Source organism: Stylophora pistillata, chromosome 1 (assembly GCF_964205215.1).
Source record: "Stylophora pistillata chromosome 1, jaStyPist1.2, whole genome shotgun sequence".
NCBI classification, from domain to species: domain Eukaryota; kingdom Metazoa; phylum Cnidaria; class Anthozoa; order Scleractinia; family Pocilloporidae; genus Stylophora; species Stylophora pistillata.
In genome coordinates this window covers 30,425,715-30,451,382 of record NC_142519.1, presented here as the reverse complement: position 1 = coordinate 30,451,382, position 25,668 = coordinate 30,425,715, and the positions used below count along the sequence as shown (strand labels likewise).

The following is a 25,668-nucleotide window of genomic DNA, read 5'->3' as shown; positions in this document are numbered from 1 at the left end:
ATCCGGAGTCGAGCGCACCAAAAACCTCGTGAAATTTAGTGAAATAGTCTTAGTCTCAGTGTTATAAAAGCAATATATACGATCAAAATACTGTTTTCGAAAATTAGCCACGAGCACGGCGCGTCAAATGAGTAATCTACGTCACGCTCCAAACTCGCGCCAGTCTTCTTGAGCCTGGCAAGTGATTACGAAAATTAATGGCGGAACGGTTTTCAAATCGTAATTTCTCGCCCTAGAATTGACTTTCAACTAAAATTATTATCGAAAAGGCTTTATTAATCGCTAAAAATTCATATTATGATTAAATAACTGAATTTTTCGGGTTTTCAAATTATAGTGCGGTTTCGTAAGAGTGCTCCTTTAAGGGAACGTTAAGATCACCAGAAGATAAACCAGCCAGTCTTCGTGGCTTGCCTTAGTAGAGATGGATCTTTATAACAGTCACATAGCGCTAAAAGGGTTGTAGTGCTTGTCAATAATAAACATCTTAACATTGAACAAAGTGTATTGATTACCTTGAGAACTGTTCACGATGACCTTTATGGTGTAATGACGTGTTGTTGACGTGCTTAAGTAGACGGTTGCCCTCATTTTAAGCACTTTATCATTATCCTTAATTCCAGTCAGCAGCAATGAGCCGCTTTGGACTGTCGTTCTGTTCCAGAGACGGCTGCTGTTAAAAACCGTCTTTTTGCAAACTGCATTGTTGCAGTAGCCAAACTTCATGTTTTCAATGTCGAAAAGGTCAACGTCGACAACTTTTTCCCAAGGTATAATACTTCGTAAGAGCTCAGTCAAGTTGACCCCACCATCTGTCTTGTGAGCTCTAATGCCTTAAAAAGTGGAATGTAAGAGGGTAACTGTTAAGTACGAACAATTTATTCTCATCTACAATCCTATGAGAAAACAACTTCCTTGAACCACTTTACTGTGTAAATGTGGTACGAAAGAAACGGCGACAATACAATTGAACAATAAAACTTTTGGAATATAAACTGCCTTATTTCACAAGGATTTCCAGCCCAGAGGAAAGCCATAACTGCACATGTGTAAAATTACGATATTTTTAAGTCATTAATAAAGTCCACTTTTCGTTTCAGTAAAGGTGTATGCTGTTTATGTAATAAACAAAATAATACATGGTTCGTTTTAGACGTGGAACTCTTCGAGTGTTCAACTCGATATCTCACAGGTGAGCGCAGCGCGCTGGCGCCCGTGTATTGTTCTCTATATAGAGCCTCGAAAGTTATTTCCGTTAATTATTTTCGGTCTATCTTCCTTTCTAGTAGACTGTTTATCTGAACTCACATACTAAGATCTGATTGTAAATTCTCCCCTCCAGCTGATACACATTGCCTTGTAAATTATTCACAAAACTTTTTTGTGAGATCAGGATAAAAACTTCTACCTGATGAGTATGAGTATTATCATTACCGGTTTGCTGAATGTTGCAAGGTTATTATAGGAAGAACTTACATTTTAATCACTTCTGGGAGTTAAGAGTTCAAAACGACAAAAAGAGCAGAATTTATAGAAGAGGCTTGATGCAGGAAGCAGCTGTTAAGGGACCAGTCATTACTCATCGCCCTTGGGGAAGGGGATTGTAGGATTCTGGGAAGGATCATCTGGTCTCCAGGGGAACGGTGGGGGGGATAAGTTGTCTTCTATAGAATATGACTGCCAAAGATGGGGTTCAAGATAAAATTAAATAATCTCATGGGGAATCAGGGAAATTTTATCGTTTCACAACCAAAATTCTCCGACCCCACTTCTCCTCTTCCCTTTGCAAAAAACCGGTCCTCAAGTTTTAAAAAAATCTACTGTCGTTACATCTTACGCTGCCCTGTCATCTCAAGAGCAAAAAATTAAAGGTGTTTCACTTACAATAAACAAATTTGATAATCACTTCGTGAGGCGAGGATGTGTGACCCTCTAAATCAACTCTACAGCGTAACCGGCTCTGACCGTCTTTGTTGGTCTTTGATGATACTTGTAGCGTTATGGTGGCATTCGCAACTTTCAAAACTTTGATTCCATTGGGTAAAAGTGATCTTTTTATCTCACATTTCAATTGCCCGTTACAGTATCCGAACGAAGTCCATTTATCATTTTTCGGGTCATGTGCTTTCCAGTCGACATCCCTAACTGTTCTATGTGTTCCATTAAGTACCCCACAGGTTTCGTCAAAGGAAGTATCATAGCAAGCCTCCTTTGTTTTAGTCCCTGAAGATAACAGAAATTATGTCAGTTTCAAAATAAACGTTCTTACGCGAAGAGGATAAAAAAGAAAATTGGCCTCTTTTATTTGCCACAGTGCGGAGGTCTAAAATACAATGACGATCGATATTGTTATTTGCAAGTTTTTTAAAAATTTTACCCTTTACGCCCTAACATCAGTGTACATATTCTCCATACTGTTCTCTATGTATACCCTAAGAAGCCAACAAGGAGATTTGTTTAACAATCAAGAGCTTCTTTAGTTAGTGATCATTTCCTTTATTCTAATGACCTAAATGTGTGATTCAGTGGTGATATCTTTAAGGAGAAATTGGATGCTAGTCACTCTTCGAGATCAAAGGGTTAATGCTGATAATGAGCTAAAATGACAAGGATGATGATAAGACAACTTAATCGTGACTGAAATGGTCAATTATGTCTAATGACCACTTTGTGAATGATCCCTTCATTTTTTAGGCAGATGCTGTTCCAAAACTTCGCTCCTAGGCGACCATTGTTCAAATTTATTGAGCGTCTGCAACCATTTTAGTGGACAAAAATTTGAAACATCATTTTCCTTTCGTGTTTCCGATAAGTGACCATCCTCGAGATGGGGTTAAATCTCTGCAGCATCCAATTATGTAACAATGGGACTAAAATTAATGTGTTTATTGATAACCTGTTTTTAAGAGATTCGACGAGGAACAAATGCCGAATAGCAAACATTTTTCACAAAAAAAAGAACAAACAAGAATGAATAAGTAATAGGCCTCGTTCTGAGGAATTTCAGCTCACTCCGAATACATTTTGATGCTGTTTATTTGTTCAATTAAACTAATGTGATGTGATATAAGATATGCTAATGTGATGATCTGCAGATCTGATCGGTCTGTGGCTTGCTAGTTATACAGTATTGTATTTTGTTTTTTCTTCTTTTCAACTCTTTTTGCATCAAGGGTGGTCGCTAAAGATAGAGTTGACTCACCCACTGTACTTAGCGTGTTCACAAGTCTGGCTGATCCTTAGGGAAAGCTTTTACACGGCATGAACCCCGGAAGTTGAATAATGTGGGGGCTTTGAAGCGCAAATTTGCCGAGTGGAAACAGCAGCTGAAGAAATTGAGGGAAAACTAATAATTTCCGTGATTAGAGTGAATTTTTTGTGGTCTAAAACTTTTAAAATGTGATAGTTGCGGTCAAAATAGATCTCAATGCTTGAGTGATGTGACCAGAAGTAGACCATGTGATATGATTTTAAAGAAAGAAGGCTCACTCTCACCGTTCGTAAGAATGGATTCATCTATAAATACACTTATCAGCGCCATACCTGAAAATAAATAAACTCATAGCATGAAATTACTGAACTTTTAACAACGAGGTCTGTAATTTTTGCAGCTATGCCTTGCAGTTCGTTGAACACGCTGCAAATCAACAGGGGAAAAGATTGCATATGAGTCCGACCATAACTGAACAATTCAATGCTGTCCCTAGTTCTCTGTTGTCATGATGAAGCATTACTGCAGGTAAAAGTCCTAAGTCACCAAAGTGATAATTGTAGTTTATAGGGACGATTCCATAGTTGCACGAGCACAAGCTACTGAGAAAATCCACGATATCAGCAGAAAACCAGCCAGACCAGAAGCATATAACATATAAGCTGTCATGACTCGTTTCATGACCCTCGAGCATAAGAATGAATTTAAACAACCCTGTCATCAATCGATTACGCCAGAGACCTCTCTCTCTTAATAAGGTGCAAGTCTTTTGAGAAGAGAAACTCCTCAGTTTGATTTCCTTCGGGAAGGCTCAACAGATCCACGAGACTTTGAAAGATTCACAGAAAATAAACAAGTTGCAGAACGTACTTACCGAAGAATACATCAGCCATGCCATATGCCATGAAGTAACGGTGTATTTCTTCTCGTATCTCGTATAGTTCGCATTAGAAGTCATACGTTCAACAATGATCACAAATACGCAGCGTACGAGTTAAACTTGCCTCTAGGCTTTGAAAGCAAGTCGAAAGTGAAAGTTTTCCGATGGCGTCTTCGTCAATGGCATAATGTACTTAGAAATGCGAAAAAAAAAGTCTATTGAATCTCATACCAAACATACGGGTCATGTGTTTCGTGACGGATATTTTGGCGTAGAAATGACCTCTGATTAAACCGCGGACGCAGGCTTGACTTACACTACCCATGGTTAAAAGAAAAACAAGTAGAAAGAACACAATATTCCCGATAATGTTTTAAAATATGGATTTTGACGAAATTTACGTGGTGTGCTTCAGATCAGTTCTAATTTACGCATGAGTGTGATGCTAACTAAACGTCGACAGTAAAATCAACTGAAATTTTTCTTAGGAACTACGCAAATGGTTTGACAAGTTTACCGTCTCCAAGGACGTGAACGTTTTCCCGTCGTCGTTTCCGGCCTAAAACTACTTCAAACTTTGTGACCATACTTTGTTCTTTTGCAGAGGACGTCTCGTAATAAATGAACAAGGTTGTGCCCCGCGCAATCCCCTACGTGCAAGGCAGTTGTTCTGCTAATTAAATCTTGTTTCATCACTTCCTCTTTGCCGTTGACGAGGTGATTTGCCTATGGTCCCTATTTTTATTACCAAAAACCAAAAAATTTCCTCCCTAAAAAGGGGCGCAGTATGAATTTAAACTAGTTAGTTCCTCTAGTCACGACACGCGCGTAATTGGTGAATTTAGTGGCCGCTTTCTACTGGGACACCTGGTAAATTTAAACGCATCTCTTATCACCAAATGTCTCCTTTATTTATAGCCAATTGTTGTTGACTTTCGTAAAAAAATGAAATGGAGTATTGAAACTTGCTGACTACGGAACAACAACAGTGAGTTCGAAATGACTTTTCTCTTCAATATATTGACTTGACACAACGTTTTCTTTTATAAAGAAATCGCTCAGATTAACATCGGTAATGATGAGTCACTGAAACTGTATGCATATCAACAAATGCTTGATCACAGTTCACATCAAAGTGAAAGTATAAAGTTAGTAACCAGTTATGACAATACCCCCATTCACACCAACAAAATATGTTTAATAACCAAATGTTTAACAGGGTAAGTTTAACAAAACAGCTTGAAAACATGCGTAAGCTTTGGTGTGAATGTGGGCTTAATTTTAGTTTTTTAGTCCGTAACTACAAGTGATACGATACTTAAGGCTACATATCAATTATCTGAACATATCATTAAATAACTTTTCTGCCTTCTCGTTTTTTTTTCTTTTTTTTTCCTTCTTCTTTTTTTTCTTCGTCTTCTTCTCATAACCCCTTTTTCTGTCATCTCACAAAGCGTCCATCCTGTATATGGCTTTCTCTCGATATCATCCAGGTTATGTTACATCTTAAGTAAACAATTACCTCTCGCACAGATAAACTTGACCGTATAATGTTCTTCCTGTCTCCCCTCCCATCCAACTCCATCCTAGAGGGGTTGAGAGACAAGTGAGGTCTCAGTAACTTGATGAGTTTCAAAATTGGCGCTGTTTGAAACCGGTGAGCTGTTGGAAGACGCCGCTACTCTTGAAGAACAAAGGCGTCGTTTCCAGTCTAACATGATTATACCAAAAGCAATGCCAACGAAAAAGGACACAGGAATCACAACCCCAAGTATTGTTTTAAGTTGGGTGACCTGTCCTTGTGCATCTAAGGCAGTAGTTGCTGTTGGGAATCCTGTAGCCCTGGACTGATGGAGACCTGGCTTTGAACTGTTTCTTCGCATAGTAGGTGGTGTATCACTCTTTTCGCCTGCAAACAAACATTATTAGGCGCTTATTAGCACCAAGAAACTTAAACTATTTAGTCCCTTAAAGCATTACCCTTAAATTAAATTTAAAGGTCTTGAAAAAACAAGAAATGATGTCCAATTTTAGAAGCTCCCGATTGTCAAACAAGCTCTGTCTGTAAAGAGAACAACTGCGGATAATATGACTGCTGATATTATAGTGTCAGAGAGTTGGAGCAACACCACACAATATAACTATTTAGAGAAGTTTCCTAAGGAATCAAAACGACTTCGAAAAAGTAGATTTTGTGTGTTCCGGCTCGGCGATTTGGCCACCAGTAAGAATAATAGTGTAGGTCTTACACATTCATCGCATAGAATCGGGTCAAAATGTTATCTTCAAAAAGTTAAGTCATCTCATTTATTCCCTTTAAGCCGATTAACAATGAAGAAGATATATCATTTCTCAAAACAAAAGTCTGTCAAGCGCCACACGAACATCAGGCCTGATTAAAGGTTCCGTACATTCAAAGAGCAAAGTTCAATATGTAACTCTAAACCATGCGTGGTTTTCTGCAATCGAGATACACTAAACTGATGGAGTGTATGCTGCCGACCTTCGGTCTCCTTGAGAGATTTTCTTTCCGCGAATGATTTTCTCTGACACATTTCAAAGATATAGTCTTATATAAAGTTTTTACAAGTTAAATAAATAAAAAAACAAGATATTTAGTCGCGTTTCTTCACGTGTCCAAACTTAACCTTTGCCTACCGGCACTGAATCATGGAATGTCACCTAGACCACATACAATACAGCCTCGCAATTCAGAGACAAAGGGACAGATATTCCTTCACAATTCAGGAGAACTGAGCACATAGGCGAGGGCACAGACAAAAACATAGAAACTGTAGCTGAGATAATACTCTTGACTCAGCAGAGCACACTCGAGGGAGATTTGGAAATCGAGCCTAATAGTGGCCTCGGTGGGTAAATCAATGACAGATTTCTCTTCCAACCATCCTCTAAGTGTTCAGAAAGAACTCTCCTCATGTAGTTGTCCTTCGAACTGATCCGCCAAAAGATTCATCCGAAGGATGAACAACAGTGAACACAAGCTATACAAAGTTCTCATGGTTAAGGACACTCGCCATTCACCCTAGGTCTAGTAAGTAAGTAAGTAAAGTCTTTATTTAACGAGGGTAGCACGAAATAGCATCTAAATGCTAATAAACTAGTGGCCCTCCTCAGAACCGTCCTGCCGAAAGCGAGGGATTCAACCTAACGGTAAAATCTGGTGAAAAAACTACACCCTCGGAATGTATAAGAACATTCACAACTCACTTTAGTCTCCCTTTGACCATTAAAATCGGAAAACAGATGAAAACATCTTACCCTCAACACTAACAACACTCTCGAACCATTTGGCATTATACTGAAACCCACAAGAAAATGTAAAAGCAAAATCTTCACCCTCGTTGCATTGCTAAAGATCTGCAAATGACAACTCAACAATACTTGATTTACTTATCACTTCTGTTCCTAAATTTGTTAGACACATTACAATTCTTTCAGGGCAATTTTCCTCGGACCATATGCTAATATTACTTTTGACATCATTATTCCACTGATGCGCATTAGGCCATTGAAACGTTTACAACTATAAGGACGCTGATTTTGACAGATTACAAGAACTCTTAAATTATATTCCTTAGGATATAGTTTACGGATGGAAATGACGTGGATTTTTAAACTGTCAAGTGAATGGATCTTTTTCTTGCAGCTGTTAACGACTGTGTCCCTAAGATTGAGATAAAATCAGCTAATAGTCCTTCATGGATTGATGCTGAAGTTCTCAAATCTGTTAGAAAGAAAGAGAGACATAAAAGCGGGCCAAATATTCATCCACTGAAAATCCCTGAGCAATATTTTGATTGTATTGTGCGGAACTCAAATCACTTATCAAATGGAAGCGTAAACAATATTTCAAAGGTCTGTCATCAACTCTGACAGAAAACCCAAAGCGATTCTGGGCTTATTATCAAGCTAAATACGACAATCAAAGAATTCCAACATCTTTGCAATACAACGGAGTGAAAGTCTCTGATGCTTAAGAAAAGGCAGAACTATTCAATAACTACTTTAATTCAGTTTTCAAGAGAGATGATTGTGTTCCCCTTCGTGAGGACTACTTTTCAATGACTTTGATAATGACGACCAGTCTTTAAGAAACATTACCATCTCACCATCTATGGTAAGGGAATTACTGGATCACCTGAACACTGCCAAATCTTGTGGACCAGATGAAATAACATCGCGTCTGTTGAAGGAATACTCAAAATCTTTGTCTATTCCCCCGCTGCACCCTGTGCAATAAACAACTGGACAGTGGTTGTTTCCCAAAAGTATGGAAACCTGCAAATTTGATTCCAGTCTTCAAGTCTGACGATAGAGAGATGGTTGAGACCTACTCTGAGAGGAAGATCGTTGCTGTGTATCATATCATAATTCCTTTAAAAATGAGTGTTCTCATATGTTTTTACATTCTTCCAACCATAAATTTACCATTTGCAAGACGGCTTTGTTAGTGGACGCTCTTGTGTTACTAGTCTCCTCCGATCTACTCCAGTCATGCTTTTGCCAAAGCACTCGACGAAAGAAAACAACTTGACACTGTATTTTTGGATTATGGTAAGGCATTTGACTCTGTTTCATTTAACTGTTTATTGAAAGAGCTGTTTAATATGGGTATAAGAGGTAAACTGCTCTCCTGGTTTAGATCATATTTAACATGTACACAATATCATCAGGAGTGCCCAGTTAGGGGTCCATTTTAGGACCACTCTGTTTTTAATTTATATGAATACGGCTCCTAAAACTATACACTCAAGCACCACTGTACAACCGTATCCTGATGATATGAAATGCTTCAGAATCATTGATGACAACAGTGATGTTCAACAACTGCAAAATGACCTGTTAAATCTAAACGATTTGTCAGCTGATCACTTCATGGAGTTTAACTCAAAGAAATGCAAATATCGTGCAATCACAAGGAAGAATAATATTGTTGATTCAACCTATACATTTAATGGCTCACAGATTATGTCAGTTACAACTAAGAAAGACCTTGGTGTGCATGTTTCTACCAAGTTATCTTGGAACAATCACATTGACGTCATCATCAGTAAAGCCAACAAGATGCTGGGCATGATCAAAAGAACTGTAGCAATGAATGTGATCAGAAAACATCGATAATTTTATACAAATCACTTGTTTGATCACAGCTGGAATATGCGTCGCAGGTCTGGTCACCTTACACTAAAGTAAAGATCACTGCACTTGAGCGTGTACAAAGACGTGCAGCCAAATCTATCCTGAACACTGACTTAAGTTATCCTGAGAGACTTGTCAAACTGAATCTTTTACCTTTAGAATATAGAAGAGATATTGGATCTTTGTTTTTTCTTTAAGTCCCTGAAAGGTTATATTGATTTCAATGTTTTGTCATAGGTAAATTTTAAGACACCCAAATATAACATCACAAATAGTAAAGCTACACAGGTGAAAGGCCTTTTTAAAACTGATGTTTTTAAGTTTTCTTTCTTCAATCGTATTGTAGACCTGTGGAATTGCCTACCACTAGATATCAGAACAATTGAACATTTCTCATCATTTAAGAAAAGTATTAACAAATTTTATCTCAATAAATTTAACGTAAATAAAGATAGATTTTTATAACTGATTGATAATATATTGTCATGATATTTCTTAATATTTGAGCAAACCTGTATAGTTTTTTATGCATATAAATAGACATATATGTTTTTTAATTGAGGTACTTTATTATTATAAGGAATCCTCGTATTCTGTATAAACTTACTTAACTATTCAGATCTTGTGATTTTTTTATTTATTTTAATTGTTAATTTATCTACAATTTGTATATCAAGATCTGTATAATTAAAGTTGAGTAAATAAATAAATAGATAAAGACAACACTCTCACCAAATGATTCCCTCAAATAGTAAACGCTGATAAAAAGTTTAACCTCCGATACTCAAAAGAACACGCTAGCAGGTTACTGTGGTCGTCCCTTTGATTCGATCCAGCTCAACAAGAGAAGTAAATAAATTTTATTTATATTTCCCAAATAGAAATTTGAACGATAAAACCTGAATGTTTATCGCAAGTTTATCTTCTTATGCAAGCAAAGGAGGTTGTTGATTTGGCCGTTTAACATTTTGATTATTATAACGGAAACACAACCAGATCCCGCCACTCCCGTATCGTTTGGAATATTTTGAAAAGCCAAGTAAATATAGACAAGAATAGAACTTACCTTCAGCGCTAAGTGCAACACGCGCCAGCCCTAAGAACAGAGAAAGAGAGGCATCTCAGTAAGGACAATGAAATCCTGCGCAAGATTTTTGACAACCATGCTTGATTGAATATATCAACATATTTTTAAATAAAACTCGCCCAATCTTAATTGGGTAATAGGTTTCTTTTTTTTTCGTTTTTTTTTTTTTTTTTTCGAAGCCGGAAACATCCATCGGGCTACCTACTACATTCCCGCGTGCGTCTACAACTAATGCTTGGAAAACAAAACACTCACTTAAATGCCTACATACCGAGTATAAGAACACTAATGTTCAGGTATCTCCGGCCAGTAGAGCACCTTTTCATTATTTTCCGAGCAGATTCTGAACAGTCTTTGAGATCGCAAAGATCACGAAATGCACGGTCTAGAATGATCTAGAAACGTTTTATAGATAATTTGATCGGCGTCGCATTATGTCTGATTCAGAGTTGAAATCCCCCCTAGAAGATTTCATCTTTGTGATGCAGACAATAATTCCCTCCCCCCCCCGGAAGAAAATTAACTCACAGAAGTTTGGTCGCAACAATGTGGGCCGAATTCCTTGCGGACATCCGGCTACTGACAAGTTTCATACAGTTGTTTCCATACCCATTAATTATTTTTCAGTCTGTGAACTTTGAACTCTTGGGTCGTGGAGTAATATTGATGCAGTATTCTTCCAGGCTTTGCAGCCTGTTTCCATGAAAAAGAGTTTCCCTTGAAAAACGAAAGATCTCATTTCCCACCAGTTTAATCACAACACCATGCTACGTCGACTTGAATACTCATTTGGTATACAAGGAAAAGCCCTCTCCTGGTTTGCATCCCATTTTTCTGGAAGAACTCAGCGGATAATGATCAAGGAGTCACTATATAAACCTTTTAAATTAGAATGCGGCGTGCTTAAAGGTTCCTGCCTTGGTCCGGTACTGTTCACGTTGTACACGAGCGAGTGAGCTTTTTGAGATAATTAAACATCATCTTCCCATCATTCACTGTTACGCTTATGATTCACAAGTTTACATCTCATTTAGTGCGAACCACAGAGCTGAACAACTTGCTGTGGTAAGGAACATGGATGACTGCATCAGACATTCGTTCTTGGATGTTGAATAATGATCTTAAGTTTAATGACGACAAGACTGAATTCCTCATCATTGGTACATCACAACAGCTGGGAAAGCTAGATATTATCAGTATATGTGTGGGTGACTCAGATATTCCTCCCGTGCCACTCGCGAGAAATCTTGGTTTTTCTGTTTGATTCTAGGCTGTCGATGGCATCACACATCACAAAAATCTGCGCCTCCTCTTTTTAACCATATTTATAGTATTCGTCGGATCAGAAAGCATCTTTCACGGCAATCATCTGAGGTACTTGTCCATGCACTCACAACAAGTCGTCCTGACTATTGTAATAGTCTTTTATATGGACTACCAGACTGCTTGTTGAATAAACTGCAACTAGTACAGAACGCTTGCGCCAGACTGATTTTTAGAGAACGGAAATTTTGTCATGTAACGCCTCTTATTTATGAATTACTCTGGCTGCCGATTAAATATAGAATTGAGTTTAAAATACTTTTAATTACTTTTAAGATTCTTAACTTTTAGCTCCTACTTATTTATCGCCTCTCATTTCTCTAAGGATTCCCAGGGATAACCTTTTACTTAGTTATCCGCGTTTTAAATTTAAAGCTACACTAGGTGATCGTTCTTTTACCTGTGCTACACCGAAGCTGTGGAATGCGTTACCATTTGACATAAGAAGCGCTAGCACAGTTAGTATTTTAAAAGCCAAACTAAAAACCCTCACCTTTTCCGTCAAACGTTGTTATCATAGTTGTTTTATTATTGTGAGTTTACTTTTAATTGTAGTTTCAGCTTTTTAATTATTGTAAGTTTCCTCTTAATCGTAATTTTAGCTTTTTAGCCTTTTTATTTCGTATTTTAATCTTGTCATGCGCATTTCAACATTTTATGGAATTTGCGCATTATAAGTGTCCTATTATTTTTTTATTATTGTTAGCAGTATCTCTGGTAATAACTCTTACAATATATAAAAATTCAATATAAAACTGATAAATAGTTTCCTTTTATTAACTGTTCACAGTTTCCATAGCTGTCTGCGGTATCCATCGTGACTAAAGCTATCGGCCTGAGGTGTTTATTGTAATATCCAAGTTGTAAGCGCGCCGCGTCTTGACATTAGAGGGCTAAGATCTCTGTGCTGTCCTGTTTGGATGCGGTTAACTCCGTGTATTTAAGCTCAATTTCCTCAAACTTCGTCCTCGGCCGTCATAAACAGGCTACGTTCTCAGTCTTTGTCTACTCTCCGTATACTTTAAGAGTATTTCTTAAACGTCAATTCCATGACAACAACTACTGATGTTTTTAGAGGGAAATTATCTCAAGATAGAACCTCTTAAAGGATTATACATCTTCTTAATTACGGAGAGTTTCAGGAAAACTCCATAGCTATTCAATTGAATTAGTTTTTATCTCCAAATTCGAGGGAACCTTGTTGCAATGTGAAAGCCCTCTGAGTCTTGAAACTTGAGGGCTAAGATCTCCATGTCGTCTTGGTTGAGGTGGCAGTTGACGCCGTTTACTTAAAAATCCATTAACTTCCCAAACTTCGTATCGGTTATCAAAGAGAGGCTATGAGTTCTACTAATATGAAATGATGAAGGCTTTTTGGAGGTCTAACTTTTCCTTATTCTGAAGTCTGGGTTCTTTTTTTCAACTGCTTTCCGAGTATTTCATCGGTGTTTCGGAATTTCAACTCCATTAAAACTTTTATTTGTATTTTAGAAAGAAGTTTCTTAATATAGACCCTCTTGAAGGATTATGCCCCTCCCTCATTACGAGAAGTATTCAAAAAAACTAAACAGCTATTTAGCAATTAATTATCGTGCGCGAATCACTGAGATATCACGTATAAAAATCGAGATGAAAAGATCCAACTTCCTGGGAGACTAAGAATGAAGATATCTTTACATAGAAGTATTATACTCTTTCTTGACGAAAAGAAGTTTCTAGAAAACAATACAGCTATTTAACAATTAATAATGAGCTCGAGAGTTGACTAAGGAGAAGCAACGGAAACAACTCTCACGCGCAGAAGTTGAGAACGAACGATCTAAAAATGTAATTGTCGTTCAAAACTAAGCAACCGGACGGTAACACGTTTTTATCTAATTTTGTTCACAACCACATACTGTTAGGTTACTCACCTTACCGTCTATAAAGGGATAGATAGCGAGAAGAGCAGCGAATCAGATTGCAACATTTGTGATAATTGAAAACGCTGTTACATTACTAATCAACTTTACAAACTTCGAGGCTACAAAACATATTTCAGAAAGTGCTTCTTTATTTTTCGTCAGTGTCTTTCAGTGATCATTGAGCTAACCGCCTCCCGGTTAGCTCAATGGATAGAGCGCTGGACTGTTGTGCGGGAGGTCGAGGGTTCGAGCCCCGGCCGGACCAACACTCAGGGTCTTAAAATAATTGAGAAGAATTTGCTACCTTTCTATAACATCAAGAAATGGTTAGATATTCTAGTCTTCTCGGATAGGGACGAATAAATGGAGGTCCCGTCTCCTGCAGGGTTGGGGTAGGAGACGTTAATTTCCCACACACGAGATTACTGTGTGATGGATGTCCTCCCCTGGGGTGGGATGGGTGGGATATAGGGCGCACTTAATTTGGAGCCTCGCTCAGTTGTGCGACCCTCACCACACTCTGGTGAAAGTGATTAAATAATCATACCTTTATCTACACCAAATTTATACAATCCTAAGGAATGGAAGTCGAACGTTCCAACTTAAATTTGCTTATTTGGAACACTGACTGTCTTGGGTGCCAGTTCTTCTCTTCAGTGTAACACGTGAAGGCAATGTTGAGTTCTAAGTAGAAACGCGAATAATTTGCTGTCGTTTTTCCTCTTCCTCTCGCGACTTCTCTGACCCCTCGTCTTGTTGTTTTGTAAACGAACTTTGCCCCGTACGTGACTCGTGGCACGTCGCACGTACAGGTCACCACGTCCTTGTTGTCGTTGTGGCGAAAGATTATAAGCTGAAGATTTCAACTTGAGTCGCGACAACGTGGGCCGAGTTCCTTGCGGACATCCGGCTATTGACAAGTTTCTTATAGCTGTTTCAGGCCTACTTAATATTTTTCAGTCTAGGAACTTTGAACTCTTGGGCCGCGGAGTAGGTAATGTTGATACATTATTCTTACAGGCTTTGCAGCCTGTTTCCATGCAAAAGGGCTTCCCTAGAAAAACGAAGGATCCTATTTCCCACCTGTTGTATCTCTCGTAGTAACTCCTAGGGATATGTAAAAACTCGATATAAAACTGATAAATAGTTTCCTTTTTAACTGTTGACAGTTTCCATAGCTGTCTGCCGTATCTATCGTGACTACAGCCATCGGCCTGAGGTATTAATTGTGATATCCAAATTGTACGCGTGCCGTGTCTTGACATTAGAGGGCTAAGATCTCCGTGCTTTCCTGTTTGGGAGCGGTTAACGCTGTGTATCTAAGCTCAATTTCCTCAAAATTCGTTCTCGGCCGTCATAAACAGGCTACGAGTTTTACTCATATGCGAGGATTAGAGCTTTTGCAGGTCTAACTTTTGCTGATTCTGGAGTCTATTAAAGTTCTCAGTCTTTGTCTACTCTCCGTATATTTTAAGAGTATTTCTTAAACGTCAATTCCATGACAACAACTACTCATATTCTTAGAGAGAAATTATCTCAATATAGAACCTCTTGAAGGATTATGTACCTTATTAATTACTGTTTAATTGAATTAGTTTTGATATCCAAATTCAAGGGTACCTTGTCGCAATATGAAAGGCCGCTGAGTCTTGAAATCCGAGGCCAAGATCTCCATACCGTCTTGATTGAGGTGGTAGTTGACGCTGTGCACTTAAAAATCTTTTAACTTCCCAAACTTCGTATCGGTTATCAAAAAGAGGCTATGAGTTCTACTAATATGCAATGATGAAAGCTTTCTGGAGGTCTAACTTTTCCTTATTCTGAAGTCTGGGTTCTTTTTTTCTACTCCTTTCCGAATATTTCATCAGTATTTCTGAAATTCAATTTCATTAAAACTTTTATTTGTATTTTAGAAAGAAGTTTCTTAATATAGACCCTCTTGAAGGATAATACACCTTCCTCATCACGAGAAGTATTCAAAAAGCTAAACTTCTATTTAACAATAAAATTGTTAACTTCAGATTTTTATTGAGCAGGAATCATGCAGCTATCGAGTATAAAAATCGAGATGAAAAGATCCAACTTCCTGGGAGACTAAGAATGAAGCTACCTTTATATAGAAGTATTATACTCTTTCTTAACGAACAGAAGTTTCTAGAAAACAATACAGCTATTTAACAATTAATAATGAGCTCGAGAGTTGACTAAGGGGAAGCAGCGGAAACAACTCCCACGCACAGAAGTTGAGAACGAACGATCTAATTGTTTTGACAAATTTACTTGTCGTTCAAAATTAAGCAACAGGACGGTAACATGTTTTTATCTAATTTTATTCACAACCACATACCGTTAGCGTACTCACCTTACTGTCTATAAAGGGATAGATAGCGAGAAGAGCAGCGAATCAGATTGCAACATTTGTGATAATTGAAAACACTTTTACATTACTAATCAACTTTACAAACTTCGACGCTGCAAAACATATTTCAGAAAGTGCTTCTTTATTTTTCGTCCAAGTGTATTCCAGTAGTCATACTTTTATCTACTCCAAAATTATACACTGTAAGGAATGGAAGTTGAATGTTCCAACTTAAATTTGTTTATTCGCAACACTGCCTATCCCGGGCGCCAGTTCTTCTCTTCAGCATAACACGTAAAGGCGGTGTTGAGTTACATACATACATACATACTTTATTACCTCTTCCCCAAAGAGGATTTTCAGAGGCAATACAATTAAGGTAAAAATTAATTATACAATGAAGCTAAAAATTATATATCAGACTTGAAATAGAGCCATGACTGACTTAAATAGCGGAAGTGCTAAGGTTACTTAAGAGGCGACACCTAAGGCGGCGTTTAAACACATGAACCGATTCACAAAGTTTGTATAGTATTAAATATATTAAATCAAAATAAAATAAAATAAAATGAGGTTAAAATATTATATAAGAGTAACTATTTACAAGAGGGGGGGAAGCAGTTAGGGTTCAGGATCAAATTGCTAATGTTAAATAGCGGAAGTGCTAAGGTTACTTAAGAGGCGACACCTAAGGCGGTGTTCAAACACATTAACCGATTCACAAAGTTTAAGATCGTTAGATAAGTAATTCCATAAAGTAACTGCTCTATATCCTTTGGCCACTTGTTGTTCTAAAGCGAGGAATGTTAAGCATTTGAGAACTTTGCGTTCTACGATTTGTGACATCATATCGTCTAATGAATTGTGCAGATAAATATCCAGGAGCACAACCAGTTAGACACTTAAATGACATTACGGCATCACGGTAGTAAAGATGCTCCTTCACTGGCAGCCAGCGTAGTTCCTTTAAAGTTGGAAACACGTGATCGTATTTTCTTCTTCCACTTACTACGCGGCAGGCAAAATTCTGGACTGTCTGTAACATTTTTAAATTTGTTTGAAAAGTATTACTCCAAACGCATGAGCAATAAAATAAGTTACTGAAAACGTGTGAGTTTATAATAATAATTAAGGACTGTTTGTCAAAAGAGTGCTTAATTCTATTTATCTGAGCTAAACGTGACATGCGCGAAGAAACTATTTCTAGAATATGATTTGCGAAAGTTAAGTTGGGATCCATAATTACACCGAGGTCTTTAGCGGTTGTTGCAGGTACAAGATCTTTCCCGAAAAGGGACAGATTAAAATCATCATTCACTTTTGCAATGTTTTGTCTGCTTCCAAAGATCATTAGTTTCGTCTTGTCTGGGTTCAAAAGTAGCTGGTTATTAAAGTACCAGTTCCGTATTTTAAGCAGATCCTTATTTATTTTATCTCTGGCCCCTCTCTCACGCAGAGTGCAAAGGATAACAGAAGTTTCGTGTCATCAACATAGCATTGTGGGGAGCAGTACTGTGGGATTGACGGTAAGTCATTAACGTAAATGCTGAACAAAAGTGGGCCGAGTATACTTCCTTGAGGTACGCCATTTCTTACTTGCATGCGATCTGACAGAGTAGAGTTGATGCGTTCAACTTGGTGACGTGCTGACAAATAACTCCGGAACCACTGTAAAGCAGTTGTAGATGCACCGATATCCTGGAGTTTAGCCAGAAGAGTGCCGTGGTGTAAGCTATCAAAGGCCTTGCTCATATCAAGGAGGACTGTTGCAGTTAATTGCTTGTCGTCAATAGCACGCAGTATTTGATCGGTGGTGTGAATCAGTGTAGTCTCGGTTGAGTTTTAAATAGAAAAGCGAATAATTTGTCGTCACTGTTCTTCTTCCTCACACGACTCCAAAGTTTGACCCCTCGTCTTGTTGTTTTGGATATTGTTGTTTTGTAAACGAACAAAATTTGTCTCGCCCCTGGCATGTGGTACGTGGCACGTGCTACGTATATGGCAATTGTTGTGCTCATTAAATGCTTTTTTTATATTTACCAAGTCCTTGATGTCGTTGTGGCCAAAGTGCTCTAAGGTTTCCATTGTAAAATATACTGGTCGAATGCATTACAATGCTAACATACCGTGTATAAGAATACTGATGTTCAGGTATCTCCAACCGGTAGAGCGCCTTTGCATTATTTTCCGAGCAGATTCTGAACAGCCTTCGAAATCGCAAAGATCACGAAAGCACGGTCTAGAATAATCTAGAAACGTTTTCTAGATAATTTGATCAGCGTTGCATTATGTCTGATTCAGAGTTGAAATCCCCCCCGAAAGATTTCAGACGATAAATGATGAGTGATGCAGACAATAAATCCCCCCCCAGAAGAAAATTAACTCACAGAATCAAAGGTGAAATCCCAGCGGAAGATTTCAACTTTGGTCGCGACAATGTGGGCCGAGTTCCCTACGGACATCCGGCTACAAACAAGTTTCTCATAGCTGTTTCCACGCCTACTAAATATTTTTCAGTCTGGGAACTTTGAACCCTTGGGCCGCGGTGTAGGTAATTTTCATACAGTATTTTTCCAGGCTTTGCAATCTGTTTGCATGCAAAAAAATTTTCCTAGAAAAACGAAAGATCTTATTCCCCACCTGTAGTGTATTGATTACACATGCACCTATCTTGTAATTATTGACAACGAGCTTAATATGGGTTCTAAGGTGAGTACTTTGTGCTTAATTCAGTAAATGTACTACTCGCAGTGATCCTACTGTACTGGAAATACCTGCACGCTGTAAAATTACTATAAGTCAGTAAAGTCTTCTACTCATCGCCAGAAATCGAGGACATTTTGCTCCCGCATTCATTGGTCAGCGGATTGCAGTCGGATGAAAACAAAGATGGCGGTCAAGACAAATTCCATACCAAATATTGAACGATTTAAGTTCTGTGGACCTTCTTTATGGAGAAAAAAGCAAAAGACAAACAACTTTGAACTGATCTCTTGGTATTTTTAAGGCAGAGCGACTTATAGCAATTTGCTGTCTGATGTAATGCAAGGGACACCGTACTAAGCTTCAATGCCTCAAACTGGCTTTTTTTGTAATCGTCTAAGATGTCAGACATTTTGGAAATTGTAGCTTAAACCACTTGCATTAAATAATGGGAAGATCTGGGCAAATCGTACTTGAAAAGGGCTTTTTCTCCCTGTTGAAAACACATTTCAACGATCGTGCTGATACAGATCTCTCTGATCTGCTTCTTAATTTTCGCGCGAGAAAATTTTTATTAAAGGCTCTACTTTAGTATGAGGCGGTCTGGTATGAGTTTATTTCCCATCAAACATTGCTGGATAAGAAAAGCAAATATGGCGGCAGTTTGAAGGTTTCGAGGAGGGTTTTCTTTTAACGCTTTCCCTTCTGGTGCGTTCTCAAGGATGGTCTCGGATCACAGACTCCACAGAGCAAAAATACCAATTTTCAAGCTCTTTTCGAAGTATCTTATTGTCGAGAAATGTCTCTTTTTATGGATGATTTGCTTACTTCGAACTTCCCTTTATTTAAAGCGAGTCAGAGCTAGTTGACTTCTTGAAGGGTTGCTCCTCAAATCTACGATCATTTGCCATGGATTACGCTTTATTTGAAAGAGACAAGAGGGAATGGCTAGCCTCGAATATCGAATATTGCTGACATTGCGGGAAGGAAGTAGACAAACACCTTTTTAAATTATTTTATGTTAGAAGTATAGCCTAATCTTCACTGAACATTTTTCGAGTCGGAGCTTGGGAATAGTCTGACACGTATTGTTGTATTTTGGATTTTTGTCGAAATCCCATACATTTCCTTACACGATTTCGCCGCCATAAACTTCTCAATGCGCACGCGCGTCCGGCATTTTGACCCAAATTTCTGGCAATGTCTATGTGTAACGTTTTTGTTAATACAGTTCAGTTAGCCTTTGGCAATGAAGAAGAGACAGTCTCTTTGTGTCTGAATGACGATACTACACCACCAGTTGTAGCTCACGTTGTAACTCTTACATATATAAAAATTCAATTTAAAACTGATAAATAGTTTCTTCTTTTAACTGTTGACAGTTTCCATCGCTGTCTGCCATATCTATCGTGACTAAAGCCATCGGCCTGAGGTGTTAATTGTAATACCATTCAAGGATACCTTGTCGCAGCATGTAAACACGCCGAGTCTTGACATTCGAGGGCGAAGGCAGTTGACGCCTTGTATTTAAAAATAGATTAATTTCCCAAGCTTCTCCTCGGCTACCATTAAGAGGCTCTGAGTTGTACTGATATACAAAGATGAGAGCCTTGTAGGTCTAACTTTTCCTGATTCTTAAGTCTCGGTTCTCGATTTTCAACTGCTCTCCGAATATTTCATAAAAATTTCTTAACTTCAACTTCATCGAAACTTTTATTTGTATTTTCGTAAGACTAACCATCTTCCTGATCACGAGAAGTATGAAATAAAACTTTACAGCTATTTAACAATAAAATTATTGCAGTAAATGGTTTGAACCCGGGGGTAACATGTGAAGGTGTAGTCTGATCGTCCGGGTGAGTGTAGTCCTGAGAAGGACTGTTGTCGGTGGTAGTGACTGACGTTTCGACAACCTGTGCGGAAGTCATCATCAGAGTCAAGTGAATGATTGTTGTCAGTAGATATCAGTAGATGTTGTCATTCTACTGACAACAATCATTCACTTGACTCTGATGATGACTTCCGCACAGGTTGTCGAAACGTCAGTCACTACCACCGACAACAGTCCTTCTCAGGACTACACTCACCCGGACGATCAGACTACACCTTCACAATAAAATTATTAGCGTCAGATTTTAATCGAGCGTGAATCAGCTATCACGTATAACGAGAGAGAATAATCCAACGGGCTGGGATACCAGCTAAAAATAGAGATGTCTTTATTTCAAAGTATTATACTCATTCTTAATTGACAACTTTCTAGAAAACAACACAACTATTTATTAAGTAAATTAAATTATGAGCTCAAGGGTTGAAGCGTCGGAAACAACTCTCACGCACAGAAATTGAGAACGAACAATCTAATTGTTTTGACATAAATGTAATTGTCGTTCCAAACTTAGCAACCGGAGAGGACTGAACATGTTTTAAAAAATTTTCTTCACAACCGCATACTGTTAGGACACTCACCTTACGGTCTATAAAGGGATGGATAGCGAGAAGAGCAGCGAATCAGATTATAATAATTGTGATAATTGAAGACACTGCTATATATTCACTAGTCACCTTTACCAACGTTAAGGCTGCTGTTTATTTTTCGGCCAAGTGTATTCCAGTTACCATACCATTATCTATATTCAGTTTATACAATCAAGTTGAATGTTCCAACTGAAATTTACTTTCCTCTTGAAGAGAGTTCGTAACCCTACTATTTGGAAGATGCCATGTTTACTCCCGTAACTCGGTAACATACATTTACAGTCTCCGATACTAGCTATAGACGATAGAAGACTTTCAAATGACCTCATCAAAACACTTGGGAGGTTGGGAATGAGCTCGAGAAATTTAGAAAGTTATTCAAACCAGAGAAGCAGTCGGCGTTTTGCGGAACTGCGTTGAATTCCTCGAGTGTTTTTAGGAGTCTATGCAAACACAGAAAAAGTACGCATGTACAGTTGCTTTCACACTTTTGTAAGGTATCAATGAATTGAGATATCCGGAGCCGTTCAAGCCTGCCTCTACAAGTGAACACATTAGGATTATTAGACAAGAAAATGTAGTGAGGGGAGATCTCGTAAACAGAGCTGGCTCGGTTAACCCTTTACACCTAGTTTGCAAATTCTTCAAACTGTCCTCTATTCTCTATAATATGGCGTTAAGTAATACTTTCTTCGCTTCGATAAGTAGAATTTCACAACGATGTGGTAATCCCAGACGAGTTTTAGAAGCTACGAGACACACAATGATTCAAACAATCAAACTGCAGAACGCGTGCTATGTAGCGTATTTGCTTGGAGATTTGTTCTGAAAGACCCTGCCACTACCATCGGTGGAGAGTTTGTCTTCGAAGTTATGCGCCAAACTGCCCAGGTGACGGATTAAAACATTAGTCAACATTAAAGGCTGATAGTTTCTAAAGAAACTGTTTGGGGCTGCGTCGGTGGGGATAACGAAATAATTTGAATGTATCAACAAAGTTGAAATGGTAAATTGGCCACCGTTACGATTATAAAAGCTGGCGTTTCGAGCGTTAGCCCTTTGTCGGAGCGAATAGGGGAATTGTGGGTTGTGTGTGCTTTTAAAAGCAAAAAAAGGAGCTACGTGATTGGTGGGAACATGTCAACGAGAAAAACAAGAATAAATTAGTGGAATGAAAAGCGTTCATTGATACCTGTGGGATTTAGACTGCCGGTTTGAAAGATGAGCTTTTGTTCAAGAGTTTTACGGCTTTCCGTGCTACCTAAGTGTAAGGAAAGACCGCAGATTGCCATGTGTTGCTTCGAATGGTTAGGTAAATTAAAATATCTAGCGACTGGTTTCGATGTGTCCTGGTCATTCCTCTCCACGTCGCGAAGGTGTTCGCGGAATCGGTCACCTAGTCTTCTGCCTGTTTCGCCGATGTAAATCTTTTTGCAATAAGTGCAAGTTATGCAATAGATTACATTGGCGGAGGTGCACGTGAGGTGATCGGTGATCTTAATGGATCGTTTGGGTCCCGATATTTTCTCAGTGTTGTGAATGAAAGGACACGTTTTGCATCGTGCACGAGCGCATTTAAAAGTGCCTGGTTGGTCATTAGTCTGAAAAGAACTTCTGACCAAAAAATTGCCTATGCTTTTGTCGCGTTTGAATGAAATGAGCGGAGGCTGCGAAAAGATAGTGCTTGTCTCTGGATCCTTTTGAAGTAATTTAAATTTTTTAAGAATGATGGATTTAACTGAGTGGTTATGAGGGTGAAACGTGAGAGTGAATGGAATGCGGTCGGAATCTTCCTCTTGTGACGTTTGTAGTGCTGAATGTCGATCAATAAGTTGGGCGCGGTGGTAACCCGGTTGAACGAAAGAATCAGGGTAACCACGTTTATCTAAAAACTGGCAACATTGACTCTGATTTGTGGTGGAAATCAGAGTCACCACTAAATAAATGACGAAGTCTTAGAAACTGAGAAAAAGGAATGGAATTATTAACGTGAGATGGATGCGAAGACGAATACAACAAGTAATTATGCGAGTCTGTAGGTTTGTAATACACACTGGTGCATAAATAAACCGTTGCCTTCAATGGAAACTTTGATTTCTGAAAAGGATAAAGAATTTTCAGAAATTTCCCAGGTATATTTCAGAGCCGGGTGAAAAGAAATGACTGTGGTTATGAATTGAGTCAGCTCCTCTCTGGTAGAGGAGGGGGCGCCGATACAGTCGTCGATGTAGCAACCGTAGAGTTCAGGTTTGGAGCCGTTGTATTGGCTGAAAAATTGGTGTTCGACAAAACCTACAAAAAGATTGGCATAGCTAGGTCCTATTTTGGTACCTATGGCTACACCATTGGTTTGTTTGAAAAAGTTATCCCCGAATGAAAAACAATTGAGTGTGAGCACTAGTTCCGCGGCTAAGCGTAGTAGTGTTTCAGATTTAGGTTCCTTAACAGTACGTTGATCAAAAAAATGTTTAAGGGCCAGAAGACCTTCGCCATTAGGAATGACAGTGTAAAGAGATGTAACATCCATGGTGAAAAGAAGTTTGTTTTGGCCAAGGAAATTAAAGTCGCGAAAAATTTGAAGAGCGTGTTGGCTGTCTTTAATATACGATCATGGTAAAGTTTTGACGATGGGAGCCATAATTTTGTCTAGATAGCTGGAGATAAGTTCGGTAGGGCAACTGCAAGCCGAGACAATGGGCCGACCCGGGTTGTTAGGTTTGTGAATTTTAGGTAAAAAGTAAATACAAGAAGTTATGATGAGAATTTTTGCTGTGGCCGGCAATTATTGTTTAGTTATGAGTTGGTTGATCGTATTCTTGACGGTGTTTTGATTGCTGGCAGTGAGGTCTTAGTCGACCTCTTGATAAAAAGAGGTGTCAGAAAGTTGCCGCAAAGCTTCTTTTTGGTAGAGGTCGGTGCGCCAAACAACGACTGAGCCGCCCTTATCGGCCGATTTGAAAACTATTAGTCAACATTAGTCAAAATGGAAAGTGAGCGATGCATGGTCTGTCGTCAGAAAAGAACGATATCGAAACACCAAGGTCTGGAGGGAAAGCAGACTTGTTTTACAAGAGGAAGGTGTGGTATTCCCATTCAACAGGGTGTGGAGGAAGGAGAAGCGGGAACATTGGAAAGCTTTAAGAAAGAAGAGGAAGAGGAAGGTCCGCTTTATATTAGGAAAATATGATCGTCTGGAGTTGTTGAATTGCGTGAGCGAGTTTGAAGGCGTAATTGTTGGATATCAGGATATACCAGACACGTTTTCGTCGGACCCCGATGCTATGGAGGTGTATAACTAACCGAGGAGGAGAAGAGAACGTTATGCCTTCCACCGAAGTTTGCGGTTTATGATCGTGTAGACCAGACATCATGCGAGGCCCAGATCGAGAAAGGATTGGCCAAGCTACGTTGGTCGATGTCCCGTCAGACTACGTCCAAACAAGATGGAGAGGAGGAAGAGGGTGGGGAACGAGAGAGAGAAAGGGTTTGGCCGGCTGACTTAGAGACTAAGGTCATAAATTTGCAGTACTTACGCCCGACGGACCTACCATTTAATAGACGAGTTTGCTTTCCAAATGCGTTGTAGAACGAGAATGAGATTGAAATGCAGCATCTCAAAGGGCGATTGTTGAGAACAACTAAAGAGTACATCGCTGATCAGAGAGTGGGTTCCACTGGGAATAACTTGACAACAGAAGAGCAGCAAGGGTTGAAGTCTTTACGAGCCAATAAGGACATAGTTGTCTATCAGACGGACAAGTCTGGGAAATTTGCTGTTGACACCTTGGATAACTATCGTGTTGCATGTCGGCCGCATGTGGAGAATGATCTAACTGCCACGGATGAGTTGCATGAGAGAGCACAGACGGAGGCGAATGCGCATTCGGTTCTGTGGGTGAGAATCCTCAATGCTGGGGAGGAAGGTGTTGGTGGGAAAGCAAGAATTAAGAGTAACATGTTATTAAGTGACTGCACCTTGCTCCCTTTGTATGCTCTTAGGAAAGATCACAAGAACGCAGATGACCCCTCTATTGGTCCACCGGTTCGACCGGTATGTGGGGCAGTATCAGCCTACGACAGGAAATTGTCGCATTTGATGAGTTTTATTTTGGCGGAGGTGTGGAGGGAAGAGAAGAGTGTTTGTTGGAATACTGAGGAGATGTTAGCTGACTTCAAGGAGTTAAATGACAGCCAAGTCACGGAAGATGACGTCTGTTCTCAACCTTACACTGCACCCGTAATTCAGCCTCTGGGCTGCAAGTGGTCAGATATAAACTATATAACTATATATAACTAAGATATTGTCGTTGGCTCACTTGATGTGAAGGCGCTGTACCCAAGTTTGGACATTAGCTTTACAGTATAGAAAGTTTGTGAAGTCTTCCACACAAGTGGTGTGGAAGTGGTCGGGTTAGATGTTGGGGGATTGGGGTTATATCTTTCGTTGAACAGATGTGAGGAGGAGTTGAGAAATCTGGGTTACTGAGGTTTTGCCCATGACGCAAGACTAACAGAGGTCGACCTCCCACCATCACAGGTTGCGCTGTAGATGAGAACAGAACC

The 25,668-nt window shown here is 39.0% G+C and overlaps 2 protein-coding genes and 1 pseudogene across 3 annotated transcripts in view; 1 reads left to right on the top strand and 2 right to left on the bottom strand.

The window, feature by feature from the left end:
* LOC111331806 (uncharacterized) overlaps positions 1-25,668 on the bottom strand; it is a 69,405-nt gene that overhangs the window by 2,542 nt on the left and 41,195 nt on the right. The window contains exons 1-4 of one of the 2 annotated variants that reach the window (XM_088746653.1): positions 4,086-4,329; positions 3,496-3,543; positions 1,885-2,223; positions 516-833 (exon numbers count right to left, since the gene is read on the bottom strand). In XM_088746653.1, coding sequence (XP_088602779.1) covers positions 516-833; positions 1,885-2,223; positions 3,496-3,543; positions 4,086-4,116 — 736 coding nt within the window. In that variant the 5' untranslated portion in view covers positions 4,117-4,329. Of the gene's footprint in view, positions 1-515; positions 834-1,884; positions 2,224-3,495; positions 3,544-4,085; positions 4,330-25,668 lie in introns of those variants that run through there. The other variant, XM_088746606.1, reaches the window with a different exon arrangement.
* On the bottom strand, positions 5,193-11,666 carry LOC148742057 (uncharacterized). Its single transcript, XM_088732722.1, has 3 exons — positions 10,948-11,666; positions 10,318-10,347; positions 5,193-6,000 (listed from the first exon to the last, which is right to left on the bottom strand). The coding sequence occupies exons 1-3, from the start codon at positions 10,949-10,951 to the stop codon at positions 5,678-5,680; spliced, it is 357 nt and encodes a 118-aa protein (XP_088588848.1). The 5' UTR covers positions 10,952-11,666; the 3' UTR covers positions 5,193-5,677.
* LOC148742056 (uncharacterized) lies at positions 24,089-25,563 on the top strand (annotated as a pseudogene).